The sequence below is a fragment of the Panthera tigris genome, chromosome A3 (assembly GCF_018350195.1).
Source record: "Panthera tigris isolate Pti1 chromosome A3, P.tigris_Pti1_mat1.1, whole genome shotgun sequence".
Lineage (NCBI taxonomy): Eukaryota > Metazoa > Chordata > Mammalia > Carnivora > Felidae > Panthera > Panthera tigris.
In genome coordinates this window covers 103,620,725-103,641,567 of record NC_056662.1, presented here as the reverse complement: position 1 = coordinate 103,641,567, position 20,843 = coordinate 103,620,725, and the positions used below count along the sequence as shown (strand labels likewise).

Here is a 20,843-nt window from a genome sequence, read left to right as displayed (position 1 = left end):
AGCGTCCGACTTCGGCCCAGATCATGATCTCGCAGTCTGTGGGTTCGAGCCCTGCATCGGGCTCTGTGCTGACAATTCGGAGCCTGGAGCCTGTTTCAGATTCTGTGTCTCCCTCTCTCTCTGATCCTCCCCCGTTCATGCTCTGTCTCTCTCTGTCTCAAAAATAAATAAACGTTAAAAAAAAAATTTAAACACATTTCAGTATCAGATATAAGAACACGGAATATTTAAAGGGCATGATCCAGAATGAGATCCAGAATGAGATTTAAGGGCATGATCCAGAATGAGAAAACAACAATTCAGAAGGCTATGCCAACTTTTCATCTATTACTCTGTTTCTTGATAATCAGCAAGTAAGAGGCAAGTCATGGTGGGGCAGGTCAACTTTACCAGCTTCTCTTCCCAGGCCTTGCTGTTCCCTTCCAGCCCTCTTGTGTACCCTGTGCCCTCTGTGTTAAGTTCCCTTTCTCCACCGCTGCATATCTTCACGTGTGCACCTCTCCAGTCCTTCAAAGCCTATTTCAAACCCCCCTCTGATCTTACCAGCTACATAGCACACCTTCATTTGAACAAATTTTATAACACAGTACCATGTACCTGGCATTATATTTGCAGTTACCTACCTGTAAGATAATAATAGTAAATAATTATAGCTAACACTTACTGTGTTTTACTATGTGCCATATATTATAAAAACAATCTAGGTGTTTTATTTACTTTCTTTTCATTAAACCTCATTATAGCTTTATGGAGTTGATACTATTATGCCCATTTAAAAGATGTAGATATGGGGATCCTGAGAGAGATGGTTAAATGACTTGTCCAAGAGGTTACTGAGTTAGAAGGTGATAGATCTGGGAACCTACTAGTATAAAATCTCCCTGAAATAAGTGAAAAGGATTGAGAGTACACTTGTGATGAGCACTGAGTAATTAATGTATGGAAGTGCTGAATCACTATATTGTATACCTGAAAGTAATATAACACTGTAAGTTAATTACTGGAATAAAAAAAAAAACTAAAAAGGGCTCTATAAATCAATGAAAGAAAATTAACTAAAAAATAAAACAAATTTAAAAAGCCTACCTAAAGAAAATGCAAATTAAAACCACTATGAGATCCCATTACTTATTAAAATGGCCCAAATGAAAAAAATTGATTAATACCAAGAATATGAGTAATTGGAACTCTTGTACATTGCTGCAGAGAGTGTAAAATGCTATAGTCATTTTGGAAGAGTTTGGAAGTTTCTTGTAAAATTAAAAAGACACCCAGGAATCCTGCACCTAGGTATTTATACCGCTGAGAAATAGTTTATGTCCACACACAAAAGCCTCATCTGCAAATATTTAGAGTAGCTTTATTCATAAATGCCCAAACTTAGAAACAACCCAGATGTCTATCAATTGGTGATTGGATAAATGCATTGCGGTATATCTATCAAATGGAATATACTATTTAGAACAAAAAAACAAACCTCTGATACCAACTTCTAATAATATGGGTGACACCCTCAAATGCACTATGCTGGGTGAAGGAAGCCAGACTCAGAAGGTTACACACAGTATGACTCCATTTGTATGACATTCTGGAAAAGGCAAAACTCCTGGGGAAAAAAAAAAAACCAGATGAGTGGCTGCCTGAGGCTGAGGCTAGGGAGCTGACCACAAAGGAGAGAGCTGCTCAGAGACATGGGAATATTCTCCACCTTGGTTGTGGTGGTAGTTACATGAGAGTATACACTGGTCAAGATTCAAAGAACTGGAAACCAAAAAAGGCAAATTTTATGGCATATAAATCATACCTCAACTAACCTGACATAAAAAAAAGTTCCCTAATGATAAGATCAAGGCTGGCAAGCCCCGTTTAGCCAAGTTTCTATACTATTTCTGACCAAATGTCTCACTCGAGCTACTAGTAAACAAAAAGTGAGATGATTTGAATTTATTACCATTCTATTTCCCTACTGATCCTGGCAGACAAATTAATGAGGGAAAAAATAACCAACGAAAGATGACCACGAAGGAGGAGAAGCCGAAAGCAAGACGGTCTAGAAACTCTGAAGGACCTCAAGTTACTGGCCAGGTAAGTGGGGACCAACCTTAGTAAGTTTCTTGATCTTCTGTTCGAAGATCTCAGTTTTACTAGGAGTTGAGGCTGCCTTCTCATCATCATCATCTGATGGAAAACATTCCCATGTGCTTTAAAAAAAAAAATAAGTAAGTGTCAAAACTTTAAGTGCTTGGGACAGTAAGTATAATAAAACAAAGTACCTTTTATACTAAAACAAAAATTTGGGGTAATAAATAATAATTGTACGAAGAGCAGGAGTCCCTCACATACCCTAAATGAGCCGATGAAGAGAGAAAGCATGGCATTGAAGCCTACCGACCTCCCTAACGGCACCTGACTGGCGTCTGTAGCTGCCACTCCATCGGGGGCTTGGACAGCATCGTCGTTGCCAGATTACAAAGGGAAAAAGGGAAGTTAAAAAGCATGACTGTCTCTAAGTAGAACCTACTGCGTCCCAGGTCTCAAACCCCTTCCTGTGCCAAGAAGGTGGGGCTGGCACTGTCAGGGCAGCGGCAATGCCGTGTGGTCCGAGTCGTGAAACAAGGACAGAGATGTCTAAGAAGCAAACGGGGAGTTTCAAATCTGTCAGGAGCTGAGCTCCACGAGGCAAGAGCCCTATCTGTCCTACTCTCCATTTTACCATCATCGAGCACGGTGCCTGGTCAATGAATATATTTAAAAACTGCTCGATATTTTTGGAAGGTGACGTGGCATGTTATGACCACAATTTGAAATATCTGTGTCTTTCAACCTAGCGATAGGCAACCTCCGAATTAGCCTCTTCTATGAATTCTGTGGCGGTCACCAGCATCGGTCCAGTGTTCAATGAGAAGGCATTGAATTAACGAAGGGTCCTCATGCTTTCTCATTTCCTACATTAGAGTCTCATATGTGCCACCAAGAAAATTAGCACTTAGGAAAATGATTAGGATCTTACTATCAAATGACTTATTCTTAAAAATGTGAACTCAAGTGAAGAATGCTACGCTTATTAGAATATAGCCCCCCTTGCTGATGCATCTTCTGTTTACTTTGCAAGGAAAGGAGAGAAAGCAACGCCTAAGAGCTGTACCTTTTCTGGATACCGAAGGGTCCACTTCAACACCTTTTTCATAAGGGGTGCCACCATTCAAGAAGAGTTCATACGTTCTACAAAAGAATAGCAAACCACGTGTTTCCATTTTAAAACATTGAAGTTCATGGTGAAATATTTTTTTAGGGCAGATAAATTCACAGACATTTTATTTGTCTCATTGCTAAATGAGAATGAAAGTTGCTGATTCCTCTATGAAGTATTATCTCAGTAAATAAAGTTTCTTTTGTTTTTAAATTTAAAAAAAAGTTTATTTTTGAGAGAGACAGAGAGAGAGAGAAAGAGCATGAGTGAGGGAGAGGCAGAGAGAGAGGGAGACACAGAATCCGAAGCAGGATCCAGCAGAGCCTGACGCAGAGCTCAAACCCACAAACCGTGAGATCACAAAGTCAGACGCTTAACTGAACGAGCCACCCAGGTGCCCCAAGCTTTTTTCTTAACTTTGAACTGTAGAAAATACATTTTCCCACATTAACATGAGAAAGATTAATTGATGCCGTTAAAGTGTCTTCACTTTAGTGACTTGTGCTAATGAATGTATCAGTGATATATTTTTGAATGTATTTTTCAAATGTTTACACGGCATAGAAATGGTAAGCAAAAAAAACAAAAGAATCCCTCCCTATCCTGTCCCCTCTAGTCTGGTAAGGCCCTTGTCCTACGTTTTTCTATGCAAACGCAAACAAATATATATATATATATACACAGTAAAGCTCTAAACTGACACGTTTCTCTTTAAGTTGCATACTACCTAAGTGTAGAAACTAGAAGATAAAAGCCTTCTTTCATCCCATGGCACTGCCTCCCTAGTCCTGCTCCTCAGAGGCCACCTGCCCACATATCCACACAAACACAGCTTTCCATGAATAAAAGTGGAGCCACAGCACGCATACTATTCTGCAACTTGCTTTGTCCATATAATGATACATATGCGAAATGTTTCTGTATCAGTACATAGGCTTCTACCTCATTTAGAAAAATAGCCGTGACTTCGCTTTAGAAAGATGGAATAGACACACTTCTCTCTCCTAACTAGGTACAACTAAAAACCTTTGACATTCTTAAAGACATTTTCTTTTAAATCACAAGCAGTCTGGGCTCTTACATCCTCTGAGGGGGTGCCCCTCCCCTTACCACTAGGGTGACATCAGAGAAGTGGAATCTGGACTTTTACCTCTGCCCTGTGGTAAAGAGGCCATGCCCACCCCTGGATGTAAGTAGAAGCCACAGAAGGCAGGGAGCATTATCTGACTTAATCCTCATAATAAAACCTCTGGCGTAGGAACTATTATAATCTCCCATTTTATTTTTTTATTTTAATTTTTTTTTAATTTTTGTTTAAGGTTTATTTATTTAAAAAAAATTTTTTTTTAACATTTATTTATTTTTGAGACAGAGAGAGACAGAGCGTGAACAGGGGAGGGGCAGAGAAAGAGGGAGACACAGAATCTGAAACAGGCTCCAGGCTCTGAGCTGTCAGCACAGAGCCCGATGCGGGGCTGGAACCCACAGACCGCGAGATCATGACCTGAGCCGAAGTCGGACGCTTAACCGACTGAGCCACCCAGGCGCCCCAAGGTTTATTTATTTTTGAGACAGAGAGAGACAGAACATGAACGGGGGAGGGTCAGAGAGAGAGGGAGACACAGAATCCAAGGCAGGCTCCAGGCTCTGAGCTGTCCACACAGAGCCCAACGTGGGGCTCGAACTCCCGGACCATGAGATCATGACCTGAGCTGAAGTCGGAAGCTTAACGGACGGAGCCACCCAGGCGCCCCTATAATCTCCCATTTTAAAGATAGAGGAAATTGAGGTTCGCACACATTAAAGAGCCTGGAACCTGGCTTACAGTTACACAGACAGAGCCGGGACGAGAGCCCTGAATTTTACAATTCCAAGCCTTGGATCTTAATCACCATCCTGATGACTGCCAATTTGTATCTCTTCTGTAAATTTCTTATTTATATCCTAGACTTAGATTCTTTTGTGCCCATTTAAAAATTTGAATTGTCTTTCCTACTCATTTTTTAGAGCCCTTTTTATATTAGCGATAATAATTTGTTATGTATAATATGGTAAATATTTGGTTTTTTGTTTTTTGTCTTTTGGTCGTAAGTTTTGAATTCGTTTATAGTCATTGCCATTACGCTTTCAACGTATCACCTTTAGAATAAAGGTGGGCGTGCCTGGGTGGCTGAGTCAGTTAAGCGTCCGACTGCAGCTCATATCATGATTTCATGATTCGTGAGTTTGAGCCCCGCATCGGACTCTGCATGGACAGTGCCAAGCCTGCTTGGGATTCTCTTTCTCTCTCATTCTCTCTCTGCCCCTCCCCTACTTGCACTATCTCTCAAAATATCTAAATAAACTTAAAAAAAAAAAAAAGAAGAAGAAGAAAGGTGGAGTCACAGATACCCTGGGGACCCTGGACTTCGCTTTCCCACTCTCTGGAGAGAATTAGGTTCTGTTGCAGCACTGTGAAATGTGCTAATACCACAGAAAATTACTGAAAAAATATTTTCAGCAGAGAGTAAAATCTTTTAGTTTTTATTTTTATTTTTTACAATTTTTTTAATGTTTATTTACTTTTGAGAGAGAGTGAGTGAGTTGGGGAGGGGCAGAGAGGGGGAGATAAATGATCCAAAGCAGGCTCCGCACTGACAGCAGAGAGCCTGATGCGGGGCTCAAACTCACAAACCGTGAGGTCATGACCTGAGCTGAAGTCAGACACTTAATCGAAGGAGCCAGGAGCCCCTCAACATCTTTTAAAATACTTTCTTCCTGACCCTGCGCATGCTGTTTTCATACACTACTTCAGAGCACATTACAATCAACATTAAAAGCCCTCTCCCCACAAATTTTTGAAATGCTAACAGAATGTACACTCTGCAAACCTAAGGTATGCAGATTCTAAATGATGAGTTTCTACAAAATTACTCATTTGGAAGGAATATACAGCCGACTTACTTTGCTGGAATAGGAAGTCCACTGGCATCAAAAAGTTTAAGAAACACCCAGCCACAACTTAACTCTCCTCTTTCACCGGTTGACTAGGAAATAAAAAGGCATACAAAACTGAATGTCTGAGCCAGTCCAATTTAAAAGCACATACTAAGTCCTTTACAGGGAACAAAATTAGCATTCACTTTTAGAAATAAACAATTCCTCCCAAGAAAATAACGTGAAACACGGTGGGTCCCATTTTCCTTGTGGGCCAGATGGCAAAGGCAGTTATATAAAGGAAAGATCCTCTCTTGTCGAATCACTTTTGAAAATCCCCTAAGCCTGAAGATGTGGAAACTGTTGCTACTGTTTCTTGAGTGACACAAATATTTTGTGGAATGATCTAAATCACAACACTACGCCGGATTTGAGCTTTGTCTCAGTGAGAGATGAAACGCACACATTCAATCATTTTTAATTTTGTAATCATCGGTTAGAACTTTACCTCCACTGTCAGCTGCTGAAGGCCACTGGGGACTTGCTTGGGGGCCCTGCTTCCCTCTCCTGTCCTGCCCACCCACAACATATATGGATGAATTTGCCTTAAAGAAATGAAAGCGTGGTGTAATATTATTAATATAGTAACAGTTGGTTCTCCGAGTTACCTTGAGGCCAAGTATATATACTATACCTACCAAGGTACTATTAGAGTGTGGAGACATTTAAATTACTATCACATGAAATCAGTGAAGGGAATGACGGGCACGCTTATCGTGATGAGCACTGAACAATGTACAGAAACTGCTGAATCACTGTATTGTACACCTGAAACTAATATAACACTCTATGTGAACTACATTAGAATTAAAATTAAAAACTTAATAGAAAAGTAAATTACTATCACAGACCCACACCCGCTGGTTCAATCGTTTATGTGACATAATCCAAGGTTCTGTCGTTCCCTTTATAAAAATTACCACTCTGGCAGGTCCTTTAATGGGAACTGTCAGCCACAAGGTTAAGTGCCACCCCTGACCCTCTAGGACAAGGTAAAACACTGCTGGAATGCCACTGAACATGCCTTATCACTTTCTGAAAAGTCTCATCCTTTTCAAACCTTGATTCCTTAAAAGCACTGGAGTTCATTTACTCAGGCTATAAATATAAATAAATACAGTTTTATTGTAAATGCTACTGAAAAAGCAGCGGTATATATATATATGTGTATATATATACATATATATACATATATATATATATACACATATATATATACCACCATTGCCATTCCTTGAGAGATTAAAATTCTATTACACATTAACACCTCAACTATTTTACTTGTAAATGCTTTTTTTAAAACTTCTCTTAACATTAGAAAGCTTTATCTTTCAACTGACATACATTGCGAATATAAGAAATTCCAAGTTCAAATAATATTCCAAGATCTGGAGATGAAGAATTGGATCTGATAAAACAATCACCATCAAGCAAGCATGGCAAGATGCCTGTGACCTGAAATAATGAAGAAAACGAAGTTACTAATAAAAATTTAAAATGGGAGGGAGGTTTCAGCTTTACTCATCTGTACACAGTTTACACATTTGCATCACAATAACGGTCTTTTAAAGGAAACAAAAACCAAATGGATTGGACCCATCAAGGATTTCAAGTTTAAAAAATTTAATTGTTGTGTTGAAGGAAGATAACCTTTACCTTCACTTGCTCTTTGCTTAGAGTAGAGGCTACTCTACTGTTACCCAGGTCCTCAGAGGTGTCATAAAAATAATTTGCATACATAATAAGATATTTATATAGATCATTGTTCTTTGTAAACAGAACCAAAATCGAAGACTTCATGCAAACATTTGCTCAACTTTCCCGAGGTGGGCCTTACATATTTTCCTTGTTTGCTCATTCCTTTCCTTCTCTCTGGACGACCACATCCCTCTGTCTTGCCTATAAAATCCTCTCCATCCCTGAAGGCCTAGTTTCTCTTCTACAAAACCTTCCCTGAGCCTGAGGGCTAGAATTAATGTCACCCTCCTCTTGTGTTTCCACAGTACTTGGAGCCCTATATAACCATTACATTCTGTCTCTGTGGTAGTTATCAACAGGAACCCCGCCTCCACAGGGTTACTCTAAGGATTAAATGAGATAGTGCCCAGGAGGACCTACCGCCGTGCTTGGCACATGGATAGAGCTCCATAAACACCGATTATTGTTATTATACTTGTCTGTATATGTTTCTTCTCTACTAACGGGTAAGTTCCCAAATGCCTGGGAAGAATGTCTGGCACCTAACAGATACTTAATTTCATTCAACAAAGGAACAATTTCATATGATTTATCCTTCTAAACAGTTCATCTTTATATCCAAAAAATTTTAGAAAGTTGTACCTAAATGCTTCATGTACACATGCAACACCAGAATTGTGAAGCATTGTACCAAAATACAAGCGGTGGGACACTTAGAAAATCAAACTGGACTTTTAGGAGATGAGCTATAGATGGATACACACAGCACACAAGCCAGATGGCTGGGCCTCTTCCACAACCTGTGCCCTCTCCCTGAACCCCTCTTGCTGGAAGATCTTTTGATGCAGTAAGAGAAAGGTTAGTGAAGGATTTTTAGGATGTGGTGCCCCAAGGCAATTAGTTATGGGAACTAAATACTAAAGTAATGAGACTTTGGAGGTAGAAAAAAAGTAAAGCAAAATAAACTATCGACAATATTATAACAAGAACATAAAGATATCTTCATGTTCACTAACATCTATGTCATAGGGATTCAGTGGTTTGAAACCACCTAACCTTATTCCAGTCTTTTCTTGTTCCAGTCGTAACAGTGCCTGGGTATAATGTACCAGCCCTGGGTGTCACCTTTGATTTTATCTGATCAAACCACAGCTCTCAATAACACAGTTGATTTTATTTGTTAAAAACACTTCCTAAATTTATCTTTTTGTTTTCATTTTCATCAGGGGGCATTTCCTAGAATTGAACCCTGCAATCCACTGAATGGGATGATTCATAGGAATTGTAACTCTGATGAGTCAGAAACAAAAGTAATTTTCATCAAGTCCCCAAAGAACGTGAGATAATCCAAAGATTCAAATCCGGCCTCATATATTCTGTGCTTAACATAAACACATTATCTCAGAGGTACATGTGGACAGCTTTGCCTTAGAGATGAACTGCCTATCACTTAACAGGTAAAAGATGTTCACATTTCATTCCATTCACTGAGCAGATTCCTTACCTGGGGAGAAAAAGTCCATGTTTTGGGCTTTTTAGGTTGCCATGTGGCTCTGACTGTATGAATGTTGCTCAGAACCTGAAATGAGATTTTCTTAGATGAGATCATGCTGTAGAGAGCTCTCTCAAACATCACCACTCCTATATCCCAAACAGGGAACAGGGAACAGGCTATACTGCGTGGAGCAGAGGGCCTCGAGGGGGCTCTTATGCTTTTTAGTTTGTGCAACTCTGTGATTTGTTTTTTTACATCAAGTACATACAGAACTTTAAAAACGGTTAACAAAAAACTATTATAGCACTAATTTCTAAAACAATGAAAGAACTGAAAAAATAAATTCAGACTCAGATCTTTGCACTAGTAATAAATTATAGTAAGTGAAATACTTACTGAGACAGGTTTACCAGAAAAGCAAGTGAAATTTCAGCTACAAATGACCTATTAAGAAATGTGACCCACACGAGCATTTTATGGTAGCCCATCACCATGCCACTAAGACTGACAATGCTAATAATAGCCCAGATACACAGCCTCAGTTTCCTTCAAGACCTCCAGCCCCGTATATTATACTCTTCCTACAATTCAATCTCTTGTAAAATGCTTCTGCAAGAAGTTAGTCCCACAATGTACATAAGGCAATGAAATACAAAAGAAGAAAAAACTACAAAGAAGAGTTCAAATTCTGTAAAGTTATTGCTAAAATTGACATCTTCCAAAGAAACAACATAAAACTTTTATTTATTTAATTAATTAATTTAAAAGTTTATTTATTTAAGTAATCTTTACACCCAATGTGGGGCTCAAACTCACGACCCTGAGATCAAGAGTCACATGCTTCTCTCACTGAGCCAGCCAGGTGCCCCTAAAATTTTTATTTTAGATACAAATATTTTAGTACAGCACTTTTAAAACTAAACTTTAAAAAACAATTAGAAACTATCCCAAACATGTCCTATGAGGTCAGATTCAATTCACTGCCCTCTATGTCCCTACTGGTAGACAACTAGGATTATCTTACGGGCAGCTGAGTTGTTTTCCACATATACAAAGTGCTCGTTTCCTTCAACAACTAATACGTAGGAATTTATTTAAAACCTCCTAAAATAATATATATTCTCAGCCTGAACTCTCGGAGTACAAACTTGTTTTCATTATTACCTGGTGTTAAATGTAAGACTGCATTTTGTCTATTCTAAGGTTCCTCTTAGTTTTTCAAGAAGCGTTTCTCACTTCTAATACCCAAAAAGTCCTTTGCAGTCATTGAAATTGAGATCTCCTACCATCTCTGCTTTTATCTTTTCAAATTGGACAATCCTGATTTTAATTCGGGAGTAACTTCTTCTGCTTGATAATTTTACACCTTTTTTGGTTTATGGACTCTGAGAGCTAAAAAGGACTTAGTCCAGGGGTGCCTGGGTGGCTCAGTCGGTTAAGCGTCCAACTCTTGATTTCAGCTCAGGTCATGATCTCATGATCCTGGGATGGAGCCCCAGATCAGGCTCTGTGCTGAGCGTGGAGCCTGCTTGGGATTCTCTCTCTCCCCCTCCAAGCCCCTCCCCCACTCACGCTTGTTCTCTCTCTCTCTTAAAATAAATAAACATTTAAAAAGTACTTAGTCCAAACACCTCATTTTACATTTGCAAAAACTGCAGCATGAGCGGGTGAACAATTGGCTCAGAACCACTCTGTTTTCTGCACAAACCCAGAACACAAAGGATGAGGTAATCAAGCATTCAAAAAGTTTAGAGGCTTCTACTTAGCAAATTGTATTAAGAATACATAAGGACTTCTGCTCAAGATGGCATGTTGAATTTACACATTAACACGGTGGCTCTGCTCCCAACATAAAAGAGTGATAATTAAAGAGAGTAGAACTCAAAAGTAAGATGAACAATTCAATGGACCATAGATAGAAGGGGAAAGCTGTGAGGAGGGTGGGAGTAAAATCGGGGATCTCCCGGGCTCTGAGTCTAGAAGCAGGATGTGATGGCAAGAGGCTGGCTTTACCTGTTACAGAGGCTGACAGTACTCAACACATGACAGAACAGACAGCCTTACGGCTTGAAGACAGCAGGATGAAAAAGAAATGGTGGCCAACCTTCCCCCTCATAGGAAGTGGTGAACCTAAGCAGGTGAGAGGAAAGAGATGAAGCCATGATACCAGGCTGGGAACAAAGGCAACAAGCGGGCCCTTTCATGAACCTTAGATTAAGAACGTTAAATTCCACTATAAAATCTGGTTCTAGACTGGAATTGGGGCGGGGGGGGTGGGGTGGTGCTGATGGTAGAAACCACACCACTATTAGGTAGGAGGGAAAAGAGAGTCATATCTTTCATGTAAAATGTGTCTCTAAAGATACGTGAAGAAATCAAATACTGTACTAACAACACAAGAAATAACCCTGAGGATTGAAATTAACAAGATATGTTGATATATGTAATTATATATTGATTGTTTAAAAAAAAAAAAAAAAGCCAGGGACACCTGGGCTCAGTCAGTTAAGTGTCTGCTTCAGCTCAGGTCATGATCTCATTGGTTCGTGGGTTCGAGCCCCATGTTGGGCTCTGTGCTGACAGCTCAGAGCCTGGAGCCTGCTTCGGATTTTGTGTCTCCTTCTTTCTCTTCCACTCCCTCTCTCTCTGCCCCTCATCTATTCACACTCTGTCTCTCAAAAATAAATAGACATTAAAAAAAATCTTTTTAAAAGGCCAGATTTACTTCTAGACAACATTAACAAGATGTGGGCAGGGTATTCAATAAAGCATGTTATTAGTATCTTTGATGTGTTAAGAAAAAGACAGAAGTACAGGATAATTTTAGATTTATGAGAATAATTTATAGCTAAGTAGGTATGTTAAAAATTGAAAGGTAACCACTTAATGGAAATATAATCTATAGATTCCAAATCAAAAGTAGAAAAAAATGGAATGTGGACAACAATATTTCAACAGATGACAGGAATGAGAAAAGCAAAGATAAAAGATGATAAACAGAAAAGATACACACAAATAAGGGAAATAAGTCCAAATATATGCATGTTATAGTGAATGAGGTTTGCCTAATATCTGCTCAATCCAGATATAGACAATACAAAAAAAATCATAAGCCTATTTTGCTTATGAATAGTAATGCAAAGGTCCCAAACAAATTTTTGTGAACCCAAACAATCGGCAGTGTTTCTTTTTAAACAAAATAAAAAGTTTATGATCAAGAAGAGCTTATCCCAGGAATAAAAGGATGTTTCAATATCAGAAGATCTATTATTGTGGTATACCAGCTCAACAAATTAAAGGAATAAAGTCAAATGATCATCTCAATAGATGAAGAAAAGAATTTGCTAAAATTCAACATTTACTTGTAAATATGAAAACTTGGAGCAGAGGAGAATTCACCACAGAAAGAGTACCTATCAACAACTTGTAACAAACATCCCATTGGCGAGTCTTCAGAAACACTGGCATCTGTATCAGGAAGAAGACAAGGCAGTCTCTCCTGGTAGTCCCTGGCCCAAAGAGTAAGACAGCAAAAAGACATAAGGTATAAAAAGGGGAGAGACAAAACTGTCTTTATTTGCAGGCAATGCAACTATACACATAAGAAATTTGAGACTATAGAAAGTCTAAGTGACACTATATTTTAAAGGTATTAGAAATAATCAGCGATTTCAGGGCGCCTGGGTGGCTCAGTCGGTTGAGCATCCGACTCTTGACTTCGGCTCAGGTCATGATCTCACGGTTTATGAGATCTCTCTCAAAATGAATAAACTTAAAAAAAAAAAAGAAATAATAAGCAATTTTAGTAAAGTTTTGGGATATAAGGTCAACTTCCAAATGACAATAGCTTTCTATGCATCAATCATAACCACTTAGAAAATATAAGAGGTGGGGCTCCTGGGTGGCTCAGTAGGTTAAGCATCCAGCCCTTGATTTCAGCTTAGGTCATGATCTCACAGTTTGTGAGATCAAGCCCTGAATTGGCTCTGAGCGGACAGGGTGGAGCCTGCTTGGGATTCTCTCTCTCCCTCTCTCTCTGTCCCTCCCATGCTCATGCCCTCTCTCTCTCAAAAATAAACTTATAAAAAGTTAAACAATTTCAAAAAAAAAAAAAAAGAAAATATAAAAAGAAGATTCCAATTCGTATAGCTACCAAAACTAGCTAATTTTCAGGAAATAATAAGGTAGGGGGAAGGTAAATAGAGAAACAAGTTAATAATAATAAAAGGAAGTAAAAAGAAATCTTCCAGAGCTGTACTATCCAATATAGTAGCCACTGGTCGCATGTAGCTATTTAACTTTAACTTTAAAATTTAAATAGTCATGCTAGCCATGTGTGAAGACACATTGGGTTAGTGGCTACCATGCTGGATAGCACAGACATAGAATATTTCCATTATCACAGAAAGTTCTATGGGCAGTGCTACTCCAGAAAGTGAGGCATTCTCTGTGATGGCTGACCCAGTTTCTTCAAGTTAATGGCACAAAAATTAAAAGGCAGGATAAAGGAGACTGTTGGATTAAAAGAGACTTGAGATACATGACAACCAAATGCAATGTTTGGACTTTGTATGGATCAGAACAAGTATACGAAGAAAAATTTTAAAACAACCAGGAAATCTGAATATGGACTGGGTATTAGATAGAAAAATGGAATGATTCTGAATATTGCAGAGGGGATAATGGTGGTTATGTAAGAAAAGTGGTTATGCGGGGTGCCTGGGTGGCTCAGTCAGTTAAGGGTCCGACTTCGGCTCAGGTCATGATCTCGCAGTTTGTGGGTTTGAGCCCTGTGTCTGGCTCTGTGCTGACAGCTCAGAGCCTGGAGCCTGCTTCGGATTCTGTATCTTCCTCTCTCTCTGCCCCTCCTCCACTCGCTCTCTTTCTCTCTCAAAAATGAGTGGACATTAAACAAAGTGGTTATGTAAGAAAATGTTTATATGTTTATACATGCATACATATTGATTCATATATATAGGAGTAAAATGGAATGTCAAAAGTTTTCACTACAATGCATTTATAAAAAATGAAGAAAAACATTGGGGATAGATTAGCCAGTTGAGCAAAACCTTGATAATTATACTATTCTCTCTACTTTTGTGAATGTTTGAAAAACTTCATGATAAAAATTTGATTTTTAAATGAAAAGGCAAAGGCAGACTGTTAAATAACCATGTCAATCAATTACCAATGTGACTTATGTTTTACCATCTTTTAAAAAAGTCATAGTTTCAAATGTGTTACTCAGTAACATTCTTGATATAGGGACCCAGTGCTGTCCAATAGAACTCTAATAGAACTTTCTGTGATAATAAATACATTCTGTGTGTGCTACCCAATATGGCAGCCATTAGCCACATATGGCTATCGATCACTTGAAATGTAGTTGGTGGTACTAAGGAACTAAATTTTAAATTTTATTTAATTTTAATTAAGTTTTAAATTAATATGCATTTAAAGTTATTTTAAATTTAAGTAAATAATTATTTAAATTTAAATAGTAACATTCAGCTAGTGGCTACTATATTTGGATTTGGACAATGATCCAATTTGCAATAAATATGATGATATATTTATCTAAAACTGACAAAAACCCCAAGATATTTGTATTTAAACAAAAAATATGCAAGACTTTTATAAAGAAAATTATGAAACATTGTGATAAAATAAAAATGAAGATCAGAATACATAGAAAGATCATATCATATGTTTAAGGCTTTATGACTTAATTCTGTAAAGCTTCTACTAAAATGAATCTAAAAATTCAATGCAATTCTACTAAAAATCCCAACCGGGTTCTAAAATGTAATTTAACAAGTTGATGCTAAAATTCATATGGAGGAGCAAATAGTCTAGATTAGTTAAGAATAATTTATATAGAAAGCAAACTGAGGGGACTTGTCATATTATAAAGCCATAGCAGTTAAGACTATTATTGGTCCAGGGAAAGACAAATACACCAATTGATCAGAACAGACACCGGAACCCAACCCATATAGAGATGAACACTTGTTACATAACAGAGCCGCCTTGCAAGTCATGGGGAACAGATGAACTCTTCAATTAATGTTATTGAGACAACTGGCTATAAATATGGAAAAAATAAAACTAGATCTCTACTTTACAAAATACATAGAAATAAATTCTAGGTAGAGTCAATACCACAGTGAACAGAAATATTTAGAAGAAAATAAAAGAGAGTATCTTTATGATCCTGACATAGGGAAGGATTTCTTTTTCAATTTAATTTAATTTAATTTAATTTAATTCAATTTAATTTTATTAATATGAAATTTATTGTCAGATTGGTTTCCATACAAGGGAAGGATTTCTTAAACAAGACATGAAAAGCATAAACCATAAATGAAAAGACTGATACAGCTAACATCCATGAACTTTAGAACTTCTGTTCTTGGAAGCGAACTTAAACAACACAAACTTAAATGCCAACCCACAGACCTGGAAGTGCTTGGAATGCAAATAACCAACAAAATGTCCAGTATTTATCAAGAATTATAAATCAATTATATACTTAACATACTTACATTAAGTTATACGAAGCTTGGAAATCCAAATGACAGATTTAAATTTATAAAAATCCAAAAGAAAAATGAGCAAAAGACACAAAACACAATTCATAATGATGGAGATCTGATTGGTTAATAAACGTAAGAAGAGACATTTAAAAACACACTAGATATCAGGGAAATCCAAACCAAAACCACAATGAGATTCCATTTCATACCCAAAACATTGGTAAGATAATACCGATTGTGAAGATATGGAGAAACTGGGATCACGGCCGTATTACCTGGAAGAACCTCTGTGGAGAATAATTTGGCATTACCTAACACAGTAATCCACCATTCAGCAATCTACTCCCAAGTACACTTATATATATTCTAAAGCCTTGTCTCACATGAACGCAAATCAACGTGTATAAGAATGTTCCCTGAAAGACTATAATAGAAATGTTCAAGAGAATAATGGATAAATGGTGGCATGTCCATGTAATGAAATACCACTCAACAGTTAAAAAGAATGACCAAGAGCAAAATCCATCAACTTGGATAAAACATAAAGGGAAAAAAAGAAATTTGCAGAAGGTACAAGGATATGATACCATTTTATAAAGCATGGGAATATTAAAAATTAGGCTGTATAAAATTAATAAAACAAAATTTAGGATAAACGTTATCTATATGGAGGGAGGAAACCAGCAGGATGTGGGAGGGATACATTGGGGCTTTCGATCATACTTGCAGTATTTACTTTTATTTTCATTATTTATTTATTTATTTATCTATCTATCTATCTATTTATTTATTTATTTATTTATTTATTTATTTTTAATGTTTATTTTTGAAAGAGGGAGACAGAACACTAGTCGGGGAGGGACGGAGAGAGAGAGGGAGACCTAGAATGCGAAGCAGGCTCCAGGCTCTAAGCTGTCAGCAGAGAGCCTGATGTGGGGCTCAAACTCACACACCATGAGGTCATGACCTGAGCTGAAGTCAGATGCTTAACTGACTGAGCCACCCAGGCACCGCTGCAGTATTTATTTTTAAAATAACAGACTACTTTTGGGGCACCTGGGTGGCTCAGTCGGTTAAGCGGCCGACTTTGGCTCAGGTCATGATCTCACAGTTCATGGGTTCGAGCCCCGCGTCAGGCTCTGTGCTGACAGCTCGGAGCCTGAAGCCTGCTTCTGATTCTGTGTCTCCCTCTCTTTCTGCCCCTCCCCTGCTCACGCTCTGTCTCTCTGTCTCTCAAAAATAAATAAATGTAAAAGAAAATTTTTTTAAATGATAGACTACTTTTAATGAGAAGTCTTAGGTTTACAGAAAATTGAACAGAAAGTACTCATTTTTTATTTTAAAAGAAGTTAGAGTACTTATTACAAACTCGGAGGCTTCAATAGAATTAGGTGATAAGGCCATGGGTGTCTGTTATGTTATTCTCTGCACATTCCTTTTTTTGTTTGTTTTATTTATTTATTTTGAGAGAGTGTGTGCTGAGTGGGGGAGGGGCAGAGAGAGAGAATCCCACGCAGGCTGAGCACTGCCATCGCAGAGCCTGACATGCAGTTTGAACTCACAAACCATGAGATCATGACCTGAGTTGAAACCAAGAGTCAAATGCTTAACCGACTGAGCCACCCAGGCACCCCTCCGCACATTTCTATGTTTAAAATTGTTCATATTTTTAAAAATATTGTTAATTCCAATAAAAATAAGGTGAGTATAAAATAGATCTAAAAGGAGACAGGTAAACAAATTGGAAAATTATAATGTTCCAAGATCTGAAAGATTCTAAATGTAAGCTACAGGCTTGCTTTCTATTTCTCTTATTGGCAAAACAGATGGGTAATTAGTGGATGTATTATTTCTTAGTGAGTACTTAAGGGTTTTTAATTCATGTTTTAAAGGGGTGAAATATACAATGGTGGTGATTCTGAAATGTGTTAAACATATCAGACAAGTTAAAAGAAACATACAGTGAACTCTCATATACTCATCACCTAGATTTTACCATTAACATCTTACTATCCTTGCTTTATCACATATATCATCTATCTATCCCTCAATTCATCTTATTTTTTGATGCGCTGCAAGCCTGCAGACATTAGCAACCTCTCTCTAAACTAGCATGCATATCGTTAACTAGAGTTCATTTTTTATTCACAGTTATTTTTTGACGTAAAATTTAATATAATGAAATTTACAAACCTTATTTTTATTTTATACATAACGTCCAATGTGGAGCCAGGAAAGTGGACTGGCTAGGGATCATAGGTCCTGAGGCACGACACAGTGAGTGCTGTCAGTGGAGTCCTGGTGAGGAGCGTGAACTTCTCTCAGGGCCCCAGAGTCAGGAAGCACACTGTCCCCCCAGGGATGTGAATAGAAGCCAAGTGAGGAACCTGGACTTCCATTCTCACCTGGGGTGGTGAGGTGCCACCTACCTTCCCTTGACAGCATGGTGTCAGGGGCCTGCTAAAACAGAAGTTAAAATAAGATCCAGAAACCCATAACACCCAAAATGTCCACGATACAATTGAAAAATCACTCATCATACCAAGAACCGGGAAAACCTCAGCTTGAATGAGAAAGGACAATCAACAGATGCCAACGCTGAGATGACACAAATGTTGGAATTATCTGACACCTGAAAAGCAGACACCTAAAAATACTTCCATAAGCAACTATGGACATGTTTGAAACTAATTTAAAATACAGAAAGAGATACAAACTCTCAACAAAGATATGGAAGATAAAAATGAACAACCTGGCGGAAATTCTAGAATTGAAAAACACAATAACCAAGGTGTGCACAAACACACACAACTCCCTGGACAGACTCAAATGTTGAATAAAAAAGCAAAGAATCAGGGAACTTGAAGGTAGGAAAATAGAAATTATGCACTATGAGCAACTAAGATAAAGCTGATGGGAAAAAAAAAAAATAAGCAGAGCCTCAGGAACCTGTGGGATTATAACAAAAGATCTCACATTCCTGTCATCAGAGTCCCAGAAGACAGTCTGGAGCTAGAGAAGTATTCAAGAAAATTATGGCTGAAATATCCCCAAATTTGCCAAAGGACATAAGCCTATAGTTTAAGAAGCTGAGCAAACCTTAAACAAGATAAACCCAAGAAATCCATGCCCAAGTACATCATAAACATATAAAAACGAAACCCATATGTCTTGAAAGAAATAACACCTAGATTTACCAATAAGGGGACACCAATTCTAGTGACAGTGGATTGCCATTCAGAAGCCATAGAACGAAGGGGCACAATATTTCTCAAGTGCTGAAAGAAAGAAAGAAAGAAAGAAAGAAAGAAAGAAAGAAAGAAAGAAAGAAAGATAGAAACAAAGCAAGAAACAAAGAAAGAAACAAAGAAAGAAAGGAGGAAAGAAAGAAAGGCCAAACCATAATTCCATATCTAGTGAAAATATGCCTCAGGAATAAACGGGCAACAGGCATTTTTGGATAAAGAAAACCAACGAGAATTTGTAGCCAGCAGAAAGAGTGGTTAAAGGAAATTCTCTCAACAGTAAGAACATGTTAAAATCAGGAAACTTTTAACGTTAGGAAGGAAGGAAGAACAATGGAAAGAGTAAAAATAAGGATAAATACAACAGATTGTCTTCCAAGTTTTCTAAATTATGCTTGATGGCGGAAGTAAATATAATATTGTGTGGTGTGGTTCTTGATGGTTCTAGAGCTAAAACCAGAGTTCCTGTGGTTCTAGAGTTAAAACTAGAGTTCTTATGGTTCTAGAGTTCAAACTCTACATAGAGTTTTAACAATAATGCTTTTATTGTTTTTATTCCCTAGAAGTAGGGAAGCACTCTTAGGTAAATAGCACAAGTATTTATATAACTATTAACTATCATCTCTAATTTGTCAATTGGAACTTTGACATAGATTAGTTACATAAATTCCCTTCTATTATTTTTAGTGAATAACTTCTAATACCTTGATATGTTAGATCAATAAAATTCCAGTCTTTAGGTTCTCATTCATGAGCATAGGGAGAGGGAAAGTGAAATATCAAACCAGATCTAAGCAAAGAAGGCAATTCATCTTTTTTTGGTCGCTGACGACACCTACTGGCTTATTAATGGCAGCGTTTTGTGCAGGGTGTGTAGAAATGAGGGAGGATCACTGGAATCACCCGGTTCATTTATTTATTCCCAGTTCAGAAAGAAAGAAGGGCACTGGGAGCTGCAAGCAGACTCAGCACGAATGAAGCTAAACCCACAAACTCCTCCAAATCTGATCAGCTCTCAGTGCTCCCTATCTCATTGAGTGTCACCACCAACTGCCCAGATGTGGAAGCCAGAGACCTAGTGGCATGTTTGACACCCCGCTCTCCCTCACCCTCCATCTGCAAGCCAGCACCAAATTGTGGTTTTTACGGTCTACGTATCCCTGTAGCCACGGTTCTCCTCTCCGAGATCTCCACTTCCCCAGACTAAGGTATCCGCTTCATATCTCATCTAGCCACATTTATGTTCTATGTATTTTCTAAGTGCTTTACTATTATATTAACTCATTTCATCCTCACATGGACCCTAAGAGATGTGTACCAGATGAGGAAAGTGAGAGAAGAGTAGGGCCAAGTAATTTGGTCAGCATCCCACACCAAGCTGGTGGAGCCGAGGTTAATCTGGGGCAAATGACTGACTCCAAGTTTTGTTTTCTTGGAGGCGCCACGGGCTGCCCTTTGACCACCACACTGTGCCAAAGACCCCAAATGGTCTACTCATGTCCTTCCGGCCCCCCCTTGTAATTCATCTCCAAAGAAGAGCCAGAGATATTCCCAAAGTGTAAATCTAAACTCTGTCACTTCTTCCAATGACTTCACTGTCTGTAGGATAAAGACAAAACTCCCTTACATCATGGCTTACAGTGTCTCATACCGTGTTCCTGATGTCTCCCATGTGACCCCATCCCACACTTCCTCTTGCCTCT

The 20,843-nt window shown here is 38.2% G+C and overlaps 1 protein-coding gene across 5 annotated transcripts in view; it reads right to left on the bottom strand.

The window, feature by feature from the left end:
* The window catches only part of NPHP1 (nephrocystin 1), a 58,783-nt gene that overhangs the window by 15,163 nt on the left and 22,777 nt on the right, over positions 1-20,843 (bottom strand). For 3 of the 5 annotated variants that reach the window (XM_042982033.1, XM_042982034.1, XM_042982035.1), the window contains 6 exons: positions 9,369-9,443; positions 7,511-7,621; positions 6,134-6,216; positions 3,146-3,222; positions 2,102-2,201; positions 1,478-1,606 (listed from right to left, as the gene is read on the bottom strand). In XM_042982033.1, coding sequence (XP_042837967.1) covers positions 1,478-1,606; positions 2,102-2,201; positions 3,146-3,222; positions 6,134-6,216; positions 7,511-7,621; positions 9,369-9,443 — 575 coding nt within the window. The remainder of the gene's footprint in view (positions 1-1,477; positions 1,607-2,101; positions 2,202-3,145; positions 3,223-6,133; positions 6,217-7,510; positions 7,622-9,368; positions 9,444-20,843) is intronic. The other 2 variants (XM_007082356.2, XM_007082357.2) reach the window with 1 other exon arrangement.